The sequence below is a fragment of the Telopea speciosissima genome, chromosome 5 (assembly GCF_018873765.1).
Source record: "Telopea speciosissima isolate NSW1024214 ecotype Mountain lineage chromosome 5, Tspe_v1, whole genome shotgun sequence".
NCBI classification, from domain to species: domain Eukaryota; kingdom Viridiplantae; phylum Streptophyta; class Magnoliopsida; order Proteales; family Proteaceae; genus Telopea; species Telopea speciosissima.
In genome coordinates this window covers 16,026,465-16,041,243 of record NC_057920.1, presented here as the reverse complement: position 1 = coordinate 16,041,243, position 14,779 = coordinate 16,026,465, and the positions used below count along the sequence as shown (strand labels likewise).

Here is a 14,779-nt window from a genome sequence, read left to right as displayed (position 1 = left end):
TGTGATAGAGGAAGTAATTAAAATTACAAAAGATGTCATTTTGTACTTTATTTTCATCTCCATTCGATTATATTTTGATAATTTTATTAAAAATTTGAATCAGAATTTCAGCAATTTTCTTTGCTTACTTTGGACTAAAATTTGGTCATGTACGTGGGGTTCTAATGGCGTCCAACCTAAAAGCATGAGCTTTATGATGAAAAGACCCTTCCAAGATCATAAGTCAAATTACCGCACAATACACGACTGATGTGAGATTAAAATCTCCTCTCATTCCTAACCATGGAGCGCATTCACTATATCAGGTCCTCTATCATATGAACTAACCCATGTATTGTCAAATGACAATTAAATAATGAAGTGATATACTTTACTAGGCAATGTTAGTGGTATTATTGGGCACATAACAAATCAAATGGTGTAACTTTTCACATTTAATTATCAGAATATTTAATTTGTATAATGTTTTTCTTCATTTCAGGATTATATTTTAATTTTTTCATGCATCACGTGGGTTTATCTTTTTTTGTTTTTTATTATTACTGAAAAAGAGAAGACATTAAAATCCTATTAAGGTGGGCTATTGTAAAGTTAATTGATTTTTAAAGAAAGAGCATGACCTAGCAAAAGAATTTAAAAAAGGTGTTATGGACATGAAAGGTTGAGTCACTTTCACCTTTTGCTTTTCTTAATCACTTCTTTACATAATTGCATGTTCCTGTCAGTCCCCCGCCCCCTCCCCCCTCCCCCCTCCACTCTTTACAGATAAGGTTAGGACAGAGGTTTTGTCACCCAAATTAAGACAAATTTATTCTCAAACTATGTTACTTTTCACTAACTTTTATCTATTCATTTCGGTGCAAGAGGTGGAAGGTAGGAAGATGGGAATTATATGGTTCAGAAAAATCTCCCCTAATCCACTGTTTCTTGATTGTTTTTATCACCCATAGAGGATGATGGTTCACCCACCCTCCTAGGGTTTTAGTATATTCTAAAATATCCTCTCGATACTCATTATCGTCCTCTCCCGGTCCTCGGTGAATGTGATTCTATTTCGTGGGTGGAGTGAAACTCGGGTTTTAGTATGTTCTAAAATATCCTCCCAATACTCATTACCGCCCTCTCCCGGCCCTCGGTGAATGAGATCCCATTTTGTGGGTGGAGAGAAACTCGGGTTTTAGTATGTTCTAAAATATCCTCTCGATACTCATTCCCGCCCTCTCCCAGCCCTCGGTGAATGAAATCCGATGTCGTGGGTGGAGTGAAACTCAGGTTTTAGTATGTTCTAAAATAACCTCCCGATACTCATTCCCGCCCTCTCCCGGCCCTCCGTGAATGAGATCTCATTTCATGAGTGGAGACAAACTCGGGTTTTAGTATGTTCTAAAATACCCTCTGGATACTCATTCCCACCCTCTCCCGCCCCTCGGTGAATGAAATCCCATTCCATGGGTGGAGAGAAACTCGGGTTTTAGTATGTTCTAAAATACCTTCCTTTTATGTCAGATTGTGAAAAAGAGAACTCTTTTCATGGAAAAAATAGTAACCTTTTAATAGAAAACCCTTTTCCAAATGTCACAGTATTTTGTTTTAGTTCTTAAAGGCAAGTAAGGGAAGACACTATGATAACTATTCCATCCTCAGGTCAAAGCACACACGAGCTCAGACATAAAGGGTGAGAGAGAGAGAGAGAGTTCATGAATGATGATGCTGGTGCTTCTATCTGTTGGGGAGGGGGAGGGGAGTATCTAATTAAGAACCTGTTTCATGCAAACGGATAATTAATGTGGTACAATAATATGGTACCCCCCAAAGAGTCACTGAGCTTGACCTAAATGTATATAATATCCAAAACTATATTATCTGAACTTAGAAAAAGAGGAGAAGAAGAAGAAGAAAAAGGTAATTAAAGAAGGGAATGGAGAAGTAATGAATGGTATAACATGCTTAATTGAAGCAATAAAGGTACACTATCTGTCCTTGGATCCTTTGCATTACTCTTTTAACATTTCTTCTACAGAGCTTGAAATTGATGACCCAAGACTTCCAAGTAATTAAAGAAGTTGACAATGGAGGAATTTCATCTTTAATCAATGAAGTATTTAAAGTATATTAAACAGCTAGGGACATAAATTACTTTCTTGCATGTGAGGTGGGGGGCTACATGAGAGAAATTAAGTACTCAATAGGTGGGACCTGTCTCTATCTCCCTTTGTTGCTCTCCCTGTTTTGAGTCCATTAACTAACTCCCTTGACTCATTTACTCTCCTCCTCCCAACCCCATTTATTTATTTTATGGTCCAGAGATATCTATCTGTATATGCACATCACAGAAGCAGTAGAATTAATAGAGAGAGAGAGAGAGAGAGAGAGAGAGAGAGAGAGAGACACAGTCGGGGTGTGTCGATCTGTTTGGACCGGTTTGGTTTGGTTTTACTAGTTTCTATGTGAGAATGAGGGAGTGCAAAATCAATCCAATAAACGTGTATCGATTTTGGTTTGGTTTCAGTTTGAGTTGGGTTTTGTTTCGGTTTCGTATTGGGTTGTTATCGATTTGGGTTTAGTTTGGTTTAGAGGCAGTGGGAAACTGGGTCAGGCAGGAACTGGAGGGGATAACTGATGGACCAAATGAAATGAAGCATGGATGAATGAGGAATGAGTGAAGTTGAGTTAGTTTTGAAATATAATTGGAATCCAATCATCCACACATTTAGTAGGCGAAGATTGCTATATTCCTTCCAAAGCTGAATAAAATGGGGAAGAAATCTGATTTTCTATTGTCTTGCCAACTTTAGTTGTGGATTAGACCTCTCTCATGTCTCTTTGTAAAAAGTGGATTTGTCATATTGACCTAACCTAATTAATTAGGATTCCTCTCTCTCTCTCTCTCTCTCTCTCCGCCCCTACCACCACCACCACCTGGGGTGGGGTGGTGCAATTAAACAGTAGAACTACCACCACCGCTATGGACTATGGAGTCTCTGGGTTTGACTGACCCATCTCTGTTAAGACTTTGGGACCAATATATACAGTAATTAAGTGAGTGGGGTCTTCAAATTTGGAAGTTTTTTTAAACACAAAGATTACCCTACCCTAGCTAGATTCACATCAATTATAGTGGATGAATCAATCACTGACATGTGGCAAAAAAAAACTCATTTTTTTGTGGTACTGGAGTTGGACAACTAATAGGGATAGATATCGGTGGTGCTGACTACTGACCACTCTACACCAATAGTATCAAACAGTTTTGCTTTAAATCAATTGGACCCCATTGTTGTATTGTGTTAGGTTTTGTTACTTTAATTCTTGTCCCTCTCTCTTTCTTTCTTTCTCTCTCTGTCTCATCTCTCTCTGTTTTTTGTACATTTGCAGAGACAGAGAGAGAGAGAGAGAGAGAGAGGTCTAAAAGCAATCAGACTAGCTATGGATATATAGGTCTTGCCTTCTTGGCTCCACAACTGAAAATCTTGTAGAATCCGAATCCATTGCATCATTCTTATATCGTGATCTACGGGGAAACAGAGAGATTATAAAAGAAAGGAAAGGAGAAAGTGTGGGGTATACAGAGGTATTCTAGAAATAATAAAACATAAGTTTAATTACAAAAATAGAAATCACTGAAAGAAAGAAAGGAAAATGAAACGTAAAAGTTACCACCCACTCACTGTACTCCTGAAAGAACAACTTAGAGGAGGATCCGTAAACCATAGAGGATGATAGAGAGCCAATCAGAAGAAGAAGAAGAAGAAAAAGACAGAAAAAGTTAGCAAGTAATAAAGGAAAATATATAATTGGTGAAGGAATATATTCCCTGGGAAGAACAGATAGAGTAATCATGTCAAATGAAGTGATCTCAGGTGGTGAAAGTGGTTTTTTTACTTGATAAAATGCTGTGCCACACACAACTCCCAACTGATTATTATAGACATAACAACACATGGGACTGAAGAAGCACTCACCACTCACCAATAGTAGAAGTAGAACCACTGTAGAGAAGAAGAGACCATAGAGAGAGAGAGAGAGAGAAAGAGAGAGCAGTTTATGGTGACTATAAAAGTGGCCAGTGGGTTCTGAAACCTGCAGGCCGGTGTGAAGAAGAGTAAGAATTGTAGAAGTAAGAATCTGTGAATGGTTGGGATTTGGAAAAAAATGAAAGAGTTGGAGTTAACAAGGAGAAGAGGATGGAACTAGTAATTCGAGTTTCAACCCATTTGTCAGGATACCTCTTCTACTTTTACAACTCTTGTTTGCATCTCTTACATGATTAAGGTTTTAGGAGATTTACGTACTTGTGTGACTTAGGTAAGGGAGAAGTTGTAACCTTCTTTTAATGGCCTCGGTCTCGGAGTCATATTTTCCAAAAATTCTTCAAGTTAGGGGTAAAATAATGTGGGAACAGGTTTTCCTCCAGGTATGGTCACCGAGGCGCCTTTGGATGGTGTGTAGAGGATATCATAGAACAATACAAGGGTATTATTGACCTTGTACTATAGGGTCTGGTCCAATATTTATAACCATTAATGGATGTATTTTTAACCATGGGATTGAATGATGTGATAATTATAACTATTATATAGATACGTCTTAGATTGGATTGGCCACATAAATTTTGAAGACCTAATTCAACAAATACCTTCTTATGTGTTGATATACATCTTTGATTTTCTTACTCATCTTTATATTATCAGTGACTCTCTCTCTCTCTCTCTCTCGTAGTCCTTAGATTTTTAAAACTATATTTTGTCATTTAACCAAATATTTGTATAGAAAATCAACACATAGATTAGGGATCTTGAGATTTACTAATCCACAAAACTGGGTGGACCCATTTAAAGGGACAAAGATTTTTTTTTTTTAATTTTTGATGAGAAGGGACAAAAGATTTTCTCAACAAAAAAACAATGCAATTAGTGAGAATAGTTTTGTCATACAAAAGATTCTCACTTCTCAATTATTGAGTCTTGGGTCTCTTTCGTACATTCAAACTCCAATGATGGCATTTTGAAGAAAAATATTGGATTCATTTGTACTTTTAGGATCTGAGATATATCCATTACTGTCAGAAACTTAGAGAGGGGAATGAATATATGGAAGAAAAAAAAAATTCCTCTAATTGAACTGAAAAAAATTTAATTACCTCCTACCATATCTTCATATATGAAATGATATGATATGGCCTGGATGCATATGGAGATAGGTCAAATGTTCTTTGTGTTGGGGGTGCAGGCTGTGTCTAGACACATGGGGTGGGTGAAATGATCACCTTAACCCCTTAATGACAGACCCATGTGTTTGGGCGCAGGCTGCACTATGGCATCAATACATAATATTTCAAACCCCAACGCACCCAATTATACATCCAAGACCATAGATTCCCGTAACACAGGGCACTACCTACCACTACAACTAGTACTAGGGATGTAAATGAATAATCGAAATCCGTTTCCGTATCCGTTTAGCACTATCCGAATCCGTCCTAAAGCTAAACGGATACGGATACGGATAGGCTATAGCTATCCGAAAAACTATATTTACATGTAAACGGATAAAATATCTGATCCGTATCTGTTTAGCACTATCTACTACTAGTCTTTTTATTTTTTGGTAAACTACTACTACTAGTCTATTAGAGTGTTTGATACTACTGGTACTGTTCAGACTGCGAGTCTTATATTTTGTCATATTACACAGTTACACATCCGTGATCAAACCCAAATACACGATTTACCCAACCCGATATTGCAACTCCTCGTACACGTAATGGACGTAAGCTAGGAAACAGTAACACTGAGGGATCAGATATTCGGATCCCTCTACAGTATGGGCTGCTCCAATGGTCCTACTACGCGGACACAAGGTCGCATGTAATGACCATCTTACCCCTGCTCGAGGGCCTTGCCCGAATGGGAGATAAGATGGTCATTGCATTCGGCCTGTGTTTGCGTAGCACGGCGCAGTTGAGACACCACGCAGTAGAGGATCCGGAACAGAGACAACTACAAAAGCGTGAGCCAAAGTGCTTCGTCAGCCATTGCCAGGGTCGCCAGTCGCCATACCTCTTTGAATTCTTTATTAGCAGTAGGTTCTGATTCATATAAAGCTACTTTTAACTATAAAACAAAATGACGTGAGATCACAGTTTTTTTTTTATTTTTTATTTTAAAAAGAATGATGGTGCGTCATGTGGTACAAAATTACTGTTCAGTCCCTCTTAAATTTTTTTTTCATCCATGTTGATACTCATGTGTATGCTCTCATTGACCCCAATGTAGGGGACTATATAATCAAGAAAATCTCAGTATGATTAAGAAATAATATTATGGGCCAGGAGTGTGGCCCTTGCACATGCATGGGGGCGAATGAGAGTGCATGTGGAAGCATCATGGGGACGAAATTTTCACCTTTCATGGGGGTGAGGTGGTTATTTCGCTCCCACAATGTGGGCGTGGCTGGTAAGCTTTTTCATTGGAAACTTTTCTCCAGTATTATTTACATAGCTTATATTGCCACGCATGAAATCACAATTCAAGTTGAAACATATAAAATTAATGAATAGATGATGATGTTGATGATGTGGGTAGTCTCTGTCCACTAAATTTAATTATGACTATCTAAGTAACATTTTCCTCAATAGAGTGTGAAATTAAGATTAACCCTTTGATTATCATCTCTTTTATTGTGTTCATATAAAATATTTCTTTTCTATAAAATGGTCCATCCAAGATTATATGTGCAAATAACAACTAACAAAATAATAGACATTCTTTTACCCAAAAAAAAAATAATAATAGACATTCATTCCTAACAAAATCAGTTAATATCTATGTACATAGAATGTTTTGGTAATATAATTACATTTTTCTTCCACTCTCCCTCCTGATGAAATATAATGTTTTCAATAAAAGTAACAGATAATGCCTATACAACATATATAATCTTTTTGGTAAATTGAGATCTATTTATTAATATGTATTAGGCACGTTGCCGGAGAAATACAAAGTTCCCTCAGCCACAGAGTGGATATGCATGTGATTATACAATATATATAATCACATGCATGCATATATTGTAATTACAAAGAAAAACTAAGAGTTATCAATTTTTTATTAATTAATAGAAAATACCATTAAATAAAAGAAGAAAGATTGTCTACAATATTCTCAAAGAGTACAAAATTATGTCCAACACGGCTAGCATAATAAGATAACTCTTTCACAAAATTAAGAACATAGTTATCTTGTATTGTAGTGATTTGAGTGTCTTTAACTTGTTCAAAGATTTTAACCCAAAAAAAAAACTTATTAGGGATAATTTAGAAGTTTCACAAGCAGATAACAAGGAAGCACCAACATGAGTCGGGGGAGGGGGGGAGAAATGGTCAAGTCATTCAACCATCTTTGAGTGTTGGAGAGTACCCAATAAGGGTTGGGTTTAACATGTTCATGGATCACCTTATTTCTAAGTTGCCAAATAAAATAACAAATAATGAGAAACACCGAAAATAGCCAATTAAGAGAGACCTTATCAAATTGTTTATCAGAGAATATGGAAATGCATATCTATTCCAAAGAAGAATGGGAGAGAAATTCAGATCTCAATCCAAAAGGCCTTGCCACCCAAATATGCTTATATCAATCACATGAAAGGAAGCTATACCAAATGGATTCAACACAAGATCCACAAAGCACACAACAAGAATCGATCGAAACCCATTTCGGAAGAGTCGCTTTAAGTGGAATTCCTGCATGTAAAACACACCCCCAAAAAAAAAAAACATCTTAAATTATTGGGTTGAGTGTTTTTATTCTTAAGAATTGATGTTTGATTATTTTATACTTAAAAATATATTCACTAATTCATTATGATTAAGAAATTCATTTGTATATGGAAAAGAGAACGCCACCTGGTCGCCCAGTGCACACCGCCCCTGTGTTAGGGCGCAGGGGCGGCGAGTCTGGTACAACCGGGTGCATTCTTTCTCACTTTGTATATTTAGGAACTGTGTACATATTTGACTGTGAGAGACTTTGAGTGTTTGGAACCGTAATGAAACCGGACTTACCCATTATTAAATAGGATCAGATTCTAATTTTTAGATCATTTAGTAAACATGACAATTCTGGGATTAACCCCCTTAGGACCAGAGCCGGATTCTAGTTTTTGGACCATTAAATAAATAGGATGGTTCTGGGATTAACCCCTTGGACTGGAACTGGCAGGAACCAATAAAGAACCATTCCAATTACCAAACCATCCCGTTTGATACCCTTATCTGTGATCTATGCCTCACGGCTCTGTCGAAGTAATCTAATAAAGGTCCAACCCTTGTAGGACCCAAATCCCTCTTTTTTGAGGATGACAACGGATATTCGAAAATTTGTATTTGATCTGTGTTTGTATCCGTTTAGGAGAATCCGAATTCGTCCGAAAACTAATCGGATACAAATATGATAACCCCCTATCCGACCGATTATTATCCGATTCGTTTAGCAATCCGACGGTAATAAAATGTCTAAAATATATCTGTATCCGTCTATCCGATTAAATTACCATATTGGATTTTGTTTTCTTATTTTTATAATTTTATAAATTAAGATAATGTGATTGTTTTTCTAGATTTTCTATTAATTTATATATATATATATATATATATATATATATATATATATATATATATATATATATATATATATATATATATATATATATTGTTTTATGTTGCACCCAAAAAAATATATTGTTTTATGCATTGTGATACATGGAATCACATATCCATTAAAACAAGGCCAAATAGATACGAGGGTGGGCAAAATGACCACCCTGCTCCCTGAATAGCAGGCCCATGTGTGGGTACAGGCTGCACTACGGCACAGAGAACATCAACCCTTAAAATAAATACAAGATAAAATCAAAACTAAAAAACGTAAGAAAATCAAAGACAAAGAAGAGTAGAAGCAAGGATAGTTGTTGAACTCTCATGTGTCAAACCTAACCCTCATCAACAAAATGATACAAATATCAACAAATAATCAAAAATTTATATTCGATGTGCGTTCATATCCATTTAGGAGAATTCATATTAAAAAATTCACTATCCAAAAACTATCCAAATCTATCTAAAAACTAATAAGATATTATCCAAATTCTTCCAAATATAATTGGATAGAAATATGATAATACCAATATCCAACCGAATTGGATCCGTTTACAAACTTGCTCCTTTTTTTTCCATTTTAATCTAGATCATTCCCTAATGCAATACAACCAATGGTCCAGATGACACCGTACGTTTAAGTGTCCCAAGCCTTTGTGGGACCCCCATTCGTGGGTCACACTACCCATGAAGCTTGATCTATATTCTGCAACTCCGCTCTTTCCCTGGCCTCCCCTGACCCTGTCCCTGCCCCTGCCCCTGCCCCACTTACAAACCCAAAGTTAAAAACCCCAAAGCCCACTCATGAGTCATGAACTCATGACTCAACTACATACGATATTTAGCGTTCTTTTTCTTTCCTAAATTTTATACTACTTAATTTCAATACGCAATTCAAAATGTCTATTGCTCTTTGCATTCAGATGATACGACTCCTCAGAATCACTGACCCTTTCATTGAAAATCACAGACTCCCTCAACCATGATTACATCGCAGTTCCAGGGTTTAAAGCCTCGCTTTAGTAGTCTCAGTCTCAGTCTCGGTCTGAGTGTGTGGCGCAGTGAATCAGTGATGATCAGTATTCAGTAGTAAGCAGTAACCCAGTAAGCAGTAAGCAGCGACAGTACTTAAACGCGCATTATCAATAATACAAAGGAAAACCACCGACCCCACCACCACCACAACCACTAATTATCGATCCACTGTACAAGCAAAGAAGAAGAAGAAGCTTGAAAACACTACCAAAGTTAGAGAAAACGCCACCCCATGACCCCACAACACATACAGACAAACCCAACCCAATTCTCAGAAATTTGAATATGCTGGATCTTTCCCAATTCCCCCCACTGCCATCCAACCTTTTTTGTACCATATCAGATGCTAAGCAGATCAGTTGATGGCGACTGAAGTGCTGCTGTCTGCTGCTGCACTTCTTTTGCCTCTTTAATGGCTGTTCTTGGAGTCTCTGTGGCGGAGGCAACAGCGGTTGGGGGGGATAATTCATTCACATTTGAGTCTCCCCGCTTTGAGTTGGACAGCTTCGGCAGTTCTGTTAGGATTTGAACCACTTCTCGCATTGTGGGGCGCTCCACAGCCTGTTCCTCTACGCACAGCATCGCAACATAGAAGACATGCATCACCTCATGAAGAGGAACTGAGGAGAGTCTAGCATCCAGGATCTTTAGAACTCCTTCCTTGTTTGAATCAGTCATCTTTCTCACCCACTGGACAATGTCTACCCCATCCCCAAATTCACCCACTGGTTTTCTACCGCTCACCAGTTCCAACAGAACCACTCCAAAGCTGTACACATCACTCTTCTCATCGACCTTCAGTGTGTAAGCATACTCTGCAGGCCACATTAGTTTCTAATTAATGATCAAACCTAAAAATCTAAAAAACCCATATAAAGAAACAGAAACATATTATAACACCATTACAAAACTGATCAAAATTGACAAAATCAAGAGAGCCCAACAGTCCCATCTCCTCTAAAGAGAATTTGCAGAACAAAAGCTAATGTACAAGAAGTTAGCTAAAAAGCCCAATCTCATTGTAAGAAACCATGCAGCTTAAATCATGGTATTATGAGAAACAGAGTAATAAAAAGTCCACAGTGAAAGAAAAAGATTTCTTATTGTTGGAAAGTTTGAAAGATTCTTTTAATAGTACCTCAACAGTAAAAAAAAATTTTGAAACTTGGAGAATTGCTTCATACCTGGAGCGATGTAACCATAGGAACCGGCAATAGCAGACATGCACTCTGACGTGCCTGAATCCTGTAGAAACTTGGCAAGGCCAAAATCCGCAACATGAGCTTCGAAGTTGGAATCAAGGAGGATATTGTTTGATTTGACATCACGGTGAAGGATCAATGGAGAACAGTCATGGTGTAGGTAACAGAGCCCTTTGGCAGCCTCCACGGCAATCTTATACCTCGTGTCCCATTGCAAGTGACCTCCCTTCTTGCCATGCAAAAGTTCACCCAAGCTCCCATTAGGCATATATTCATAGACCAAAAGATTCGTTTCATGGTTCGAACAGAAACCCAATAATCTAACAATGTGGCGGTGTCGAATTCTTCCCAAAGTCTGTATCTCTGCATTGAATCCATGATCATGAGACGATCCTCGGCTCATCACCGGAAGTCTTTTCACGGCAACCTGGTCACCATTAGGCATGATGCCCTTGTAGACAATCCCAGCACCACCCTTTCCTATGATGTTATCCTCCTTCAAGGATTCCAAAACATCGTCACAGGTGAAATCCAACCGCTGGAAAGCAGTTAGCTTCCAAGCCCTGGACTCGTTAGCTTTCTTAAGCGATCGAGCTTTGATAATGGCAGCCACGGCAAATGCTATGGAGCAGACAAGAAGGCCGATGACAAGGATGAGCTTTATCGAAGCAGAGAATGGGCCTTTCACATGGTTTTGTTGGTCGCCATTGCCAACCCCAGATTTGCAAGGCACCAAGTACGGGCCACAAAGTCCGGGGTTGCCAACGAAGGAAGTTGAGTTGAAGTAACTGAACTGACCGGTGCCTGGAACCAAACCAGAGAGATTGTTGTAGGAGAAATCCACAGAAGTCAAGCTCTGCATTGTAGAGATTGACGATGGAATGCTCCCAATAAGATGATTTCTGGAAAGATTAAGGTAATTTAAGATCCGCATACTCGTGATCTCAGGTGGGATCTCTCCAGATAACTCGTTGCGACTGAGATCGACAAATGTCAGTAGCTTGCATTGGTTGATCTCCGGTGCTATTGGGCCGGCGAACTTATTGTTGCTGAAATCCATCTTCGAGAGCTGCTGCAACTTTCCAATCTCCGGCGGAATGCGCCCAGAGAACATATTACCATCGAGAAGGAGCTTCTGAACACCAGAGAAGTTACCTATGGATGGGGGCAGAGATCCCGTGAGCTGGTTGTTGGAAAGGCTGATCTGCCCCAGGTTCACAGCCACTGAATCAATCTCTGGAAAGCTACCTGCAAGTAAGTTATTTTGAAACTCAACCTGAGCAAGCTGGGGCAGGCCGAAGAGTCCCTTCGGTATGGTTCCATTTAGAAAGTTCTCCCCCATTCGAATCCGATTTAATGATTCGCATCTCCCCAGCGATTCAGGAATGTTACCGAACAGAAAGTTCCCTAATAAGATCAGCGTCTCAAGCCGATTTCCAGAACAGAGATCCGGAGGGAGAATCCCCGTCAGCTTGTTCGACGACAAATCGAGGAGCTGAAGCTTGCCATTCCTTCCAAGTCCCTGAGGAATACTTCCAGTAAAATTATTCTCCCAAAGCTGCAACACTTCCAACTCGGGCAAATCACCAATGAAATCTGGAATCGCGCCGTGCAACTTGTTCCTGAACAAATTCAACAGCGTTAGATTCTTCAGCTCCGCAAAAGCTTCCGGAATCTCACCGGAGAACATATTGTTGGAGAGATCCATTGATTTCAAGCTCTTCAGATTGCCAAGCTCCGGGGTAAGCCCTCCAGTGAGCCCGTTCACCTGCAGAAACAAGGTATCCAGTTTCTGAAGCTTTGCGAGCTCTGGTGGAATCTCACCGGACAACATACAGTTAGCCATATCCAATCGAATCAAATTGGAGAGATTCCCCATCTCAGGCGGAATACCTCCTTCATAGTTGTTGAAGTATCCAACATAGAGTTGCTGAAGATTCGTCAAGTTCCCGATCTCCGGTGGTATAATACCGCCAAGCTCGTTGCCTGAAACCGCCAGATACTCAAGAAACTCCCATCGGCCGTATTCAGGAGGGATTCTCCCGGAGAAGAAGTTGCCACCAAGGTGGAGATGGCGGAGATTCGGCATCTCCGACGCCTCAACGGGTAAATCCCCAGTCATATTGTTGTTATAGAAATCAAGAACTTCAAGGTACTTGAGAAGAGAGAGCTGGGAAGGGAAGCTACCATTGAAGATGTTGTTAGAAAGGTTCAACTGTCGGAGACCGCTAATGTGAGAGAGTTCGGAAGGGACGGGACCAGAGAGAACGTTGGCAGCGACGGTGAGGTTAACGAGGTTGCGAAGGTGACCTATATCAGAGGATAAAGTGCCAGAGAGGTTCATATTGGAGAGGTCAAGGGAGACGACTCGGCGGTACCCATCACAAGAAACTCCAGTCCATGTGCAATGGCTTGTGGAGACATTCCAGTTCTGGAGTGATGCTCCTGGGTCGTCTGTAATGGCGGATTTCAAGGAGAGCAGAACTCGATATTCCGGGATATGAGATTGTTTCCCGGCAACAAATGGGTTGTTGAGCAGGTAGAGCAGAAGTAGAATTAGAAATCGCATTTTTTCTTCTTGATTTCTGCAAACTGAGCAGAAAGAGAAGCTATGGAAAGGAGCCTGCAGGAGACTTATTAGGTTTAGGTTGGGAGAGACGAAGGAGAGAAAGAAAGGGTAAGTGAGAGTCAGTAGAGTGAGTGAGCAGACTCAGAAGAGGCTGCTGCAGAGCTGTTGGGTTTGAGGAAGAAAGTGTGGATTTTATATTACTTTTAAATAAAATTTTGAGAAAAAAAATCTTTGAATTTTCTTACCAGAAAATCATATTATTTAATTTTATGAGTGGATAAGATATTATCTAATTTCCAATTATATCATATGTGTCTGTGTAATTTTTAGCGATTTTATTATCAATGGATCACCGTTGAAATGGAACTTACAAGTATGATCAGGGAAATGAGATCGTATCCAACGGCAATGAGTGATGCCCCATTAGTACGAGATGGTATGAGATTGGGAGAAGTGAGAGGTTAAAAAACAAGGAGGGGCTGGGAATTACTAAAAGCGGTCAAAGAAGTTTTGACTGACAATGGAGTGAGACACGAGATTCGTGTTTTCATGGATTCCCTCCTGTTGTCCCCCTTAACCGGTTACCCCTCCTAATTGCATTATTACACAATGCCCGCCAATCGGAGTCCCTCCCCTGAGTCCCCTCCCCTCCCCTCCCCTTTCCTTTTCAATTCTACCCTCATGCCGCTGTCATTCTGTGAACCGGTTCAAGAACACCCTTTAACCCGATCCGCCCTGTTTATTTTACTATGGTAATCTCAAGGCTATGTTTGTATGTGAAAAAAAAGAAGAGAAAAAATTCAAAAAAATTTGAATTTGAGAGAGATATAAATACATAAATCAATCATTGCATCATCAGTAAGATTTTTGTTGAACACCCTTTACCTTGATCTTGAGTCAAACTAAATTGAAATTAATCAGTTCGATTTTAGTTTTCATTATTAAAAAAAGTTAACTGTTTTAATTTTAAATCGATAAGAACTTATTAGATTCGATATTTTCCCCCGCCCTCCAAAAAAAAATAATAATAAATAAATAAATAAAAAGCCTCAAGATTTTCATTTTTGTTCTGAAAATTGAGACAGCCAAAGAGGGAGACTAGAGAGAGAGACCAAAACAATGAGTAAAGGGCTGCCTGGTGCCGGACCACCTAGCTACATTGGGCTTTCTCGCTATCATTTGGAGCTCATCAATGTTGTTAAATGAAAGATTACAAGAGCAACAAAAATTGGACTTGCATTCAAGAGGGTCTATGTGAAGAATAGGGTTTGAGAGAGATCGAAGTAGTTCTATTGTTCCATAGGGAGCAAGAGAGAG

At 39.1% G+C, this 14,779-nt stretch overlaps 1 protein-coding gene across 1 annotated transcript; it reads right to left on the bottom strand.

The window, feature by feature from the left end:
* Positions 1-9,840: 9,840 nt before the first annotated feature.
* Positions 9,841-13,499, bottom strand: LOC122661718 (leucine-rich repeat receptor-like serine/threonine-protein kinase BAM1). Its single transcript, XM_043857213.1, has 2 exons — positions 10,876-13,499; positions 9,841-10,506 (listed from the first exon to the last, which is right to left on the bottom strand). The coding sequence occupies exons 1-2, from the start codon at positions 13,460-13,462 to the stop codon at positions 10,031-10,033; spliced, it is 3,063 nt and encodes a 1,020-aa protein (XP_043713148.1). The 5' UTR covers positions 13,463-13,499; the 3' UTR covers positions 9,841-10,030.
* Between the last annotated feature and the right edge of the window lie 1,280 nt (positions 13,500-14,779).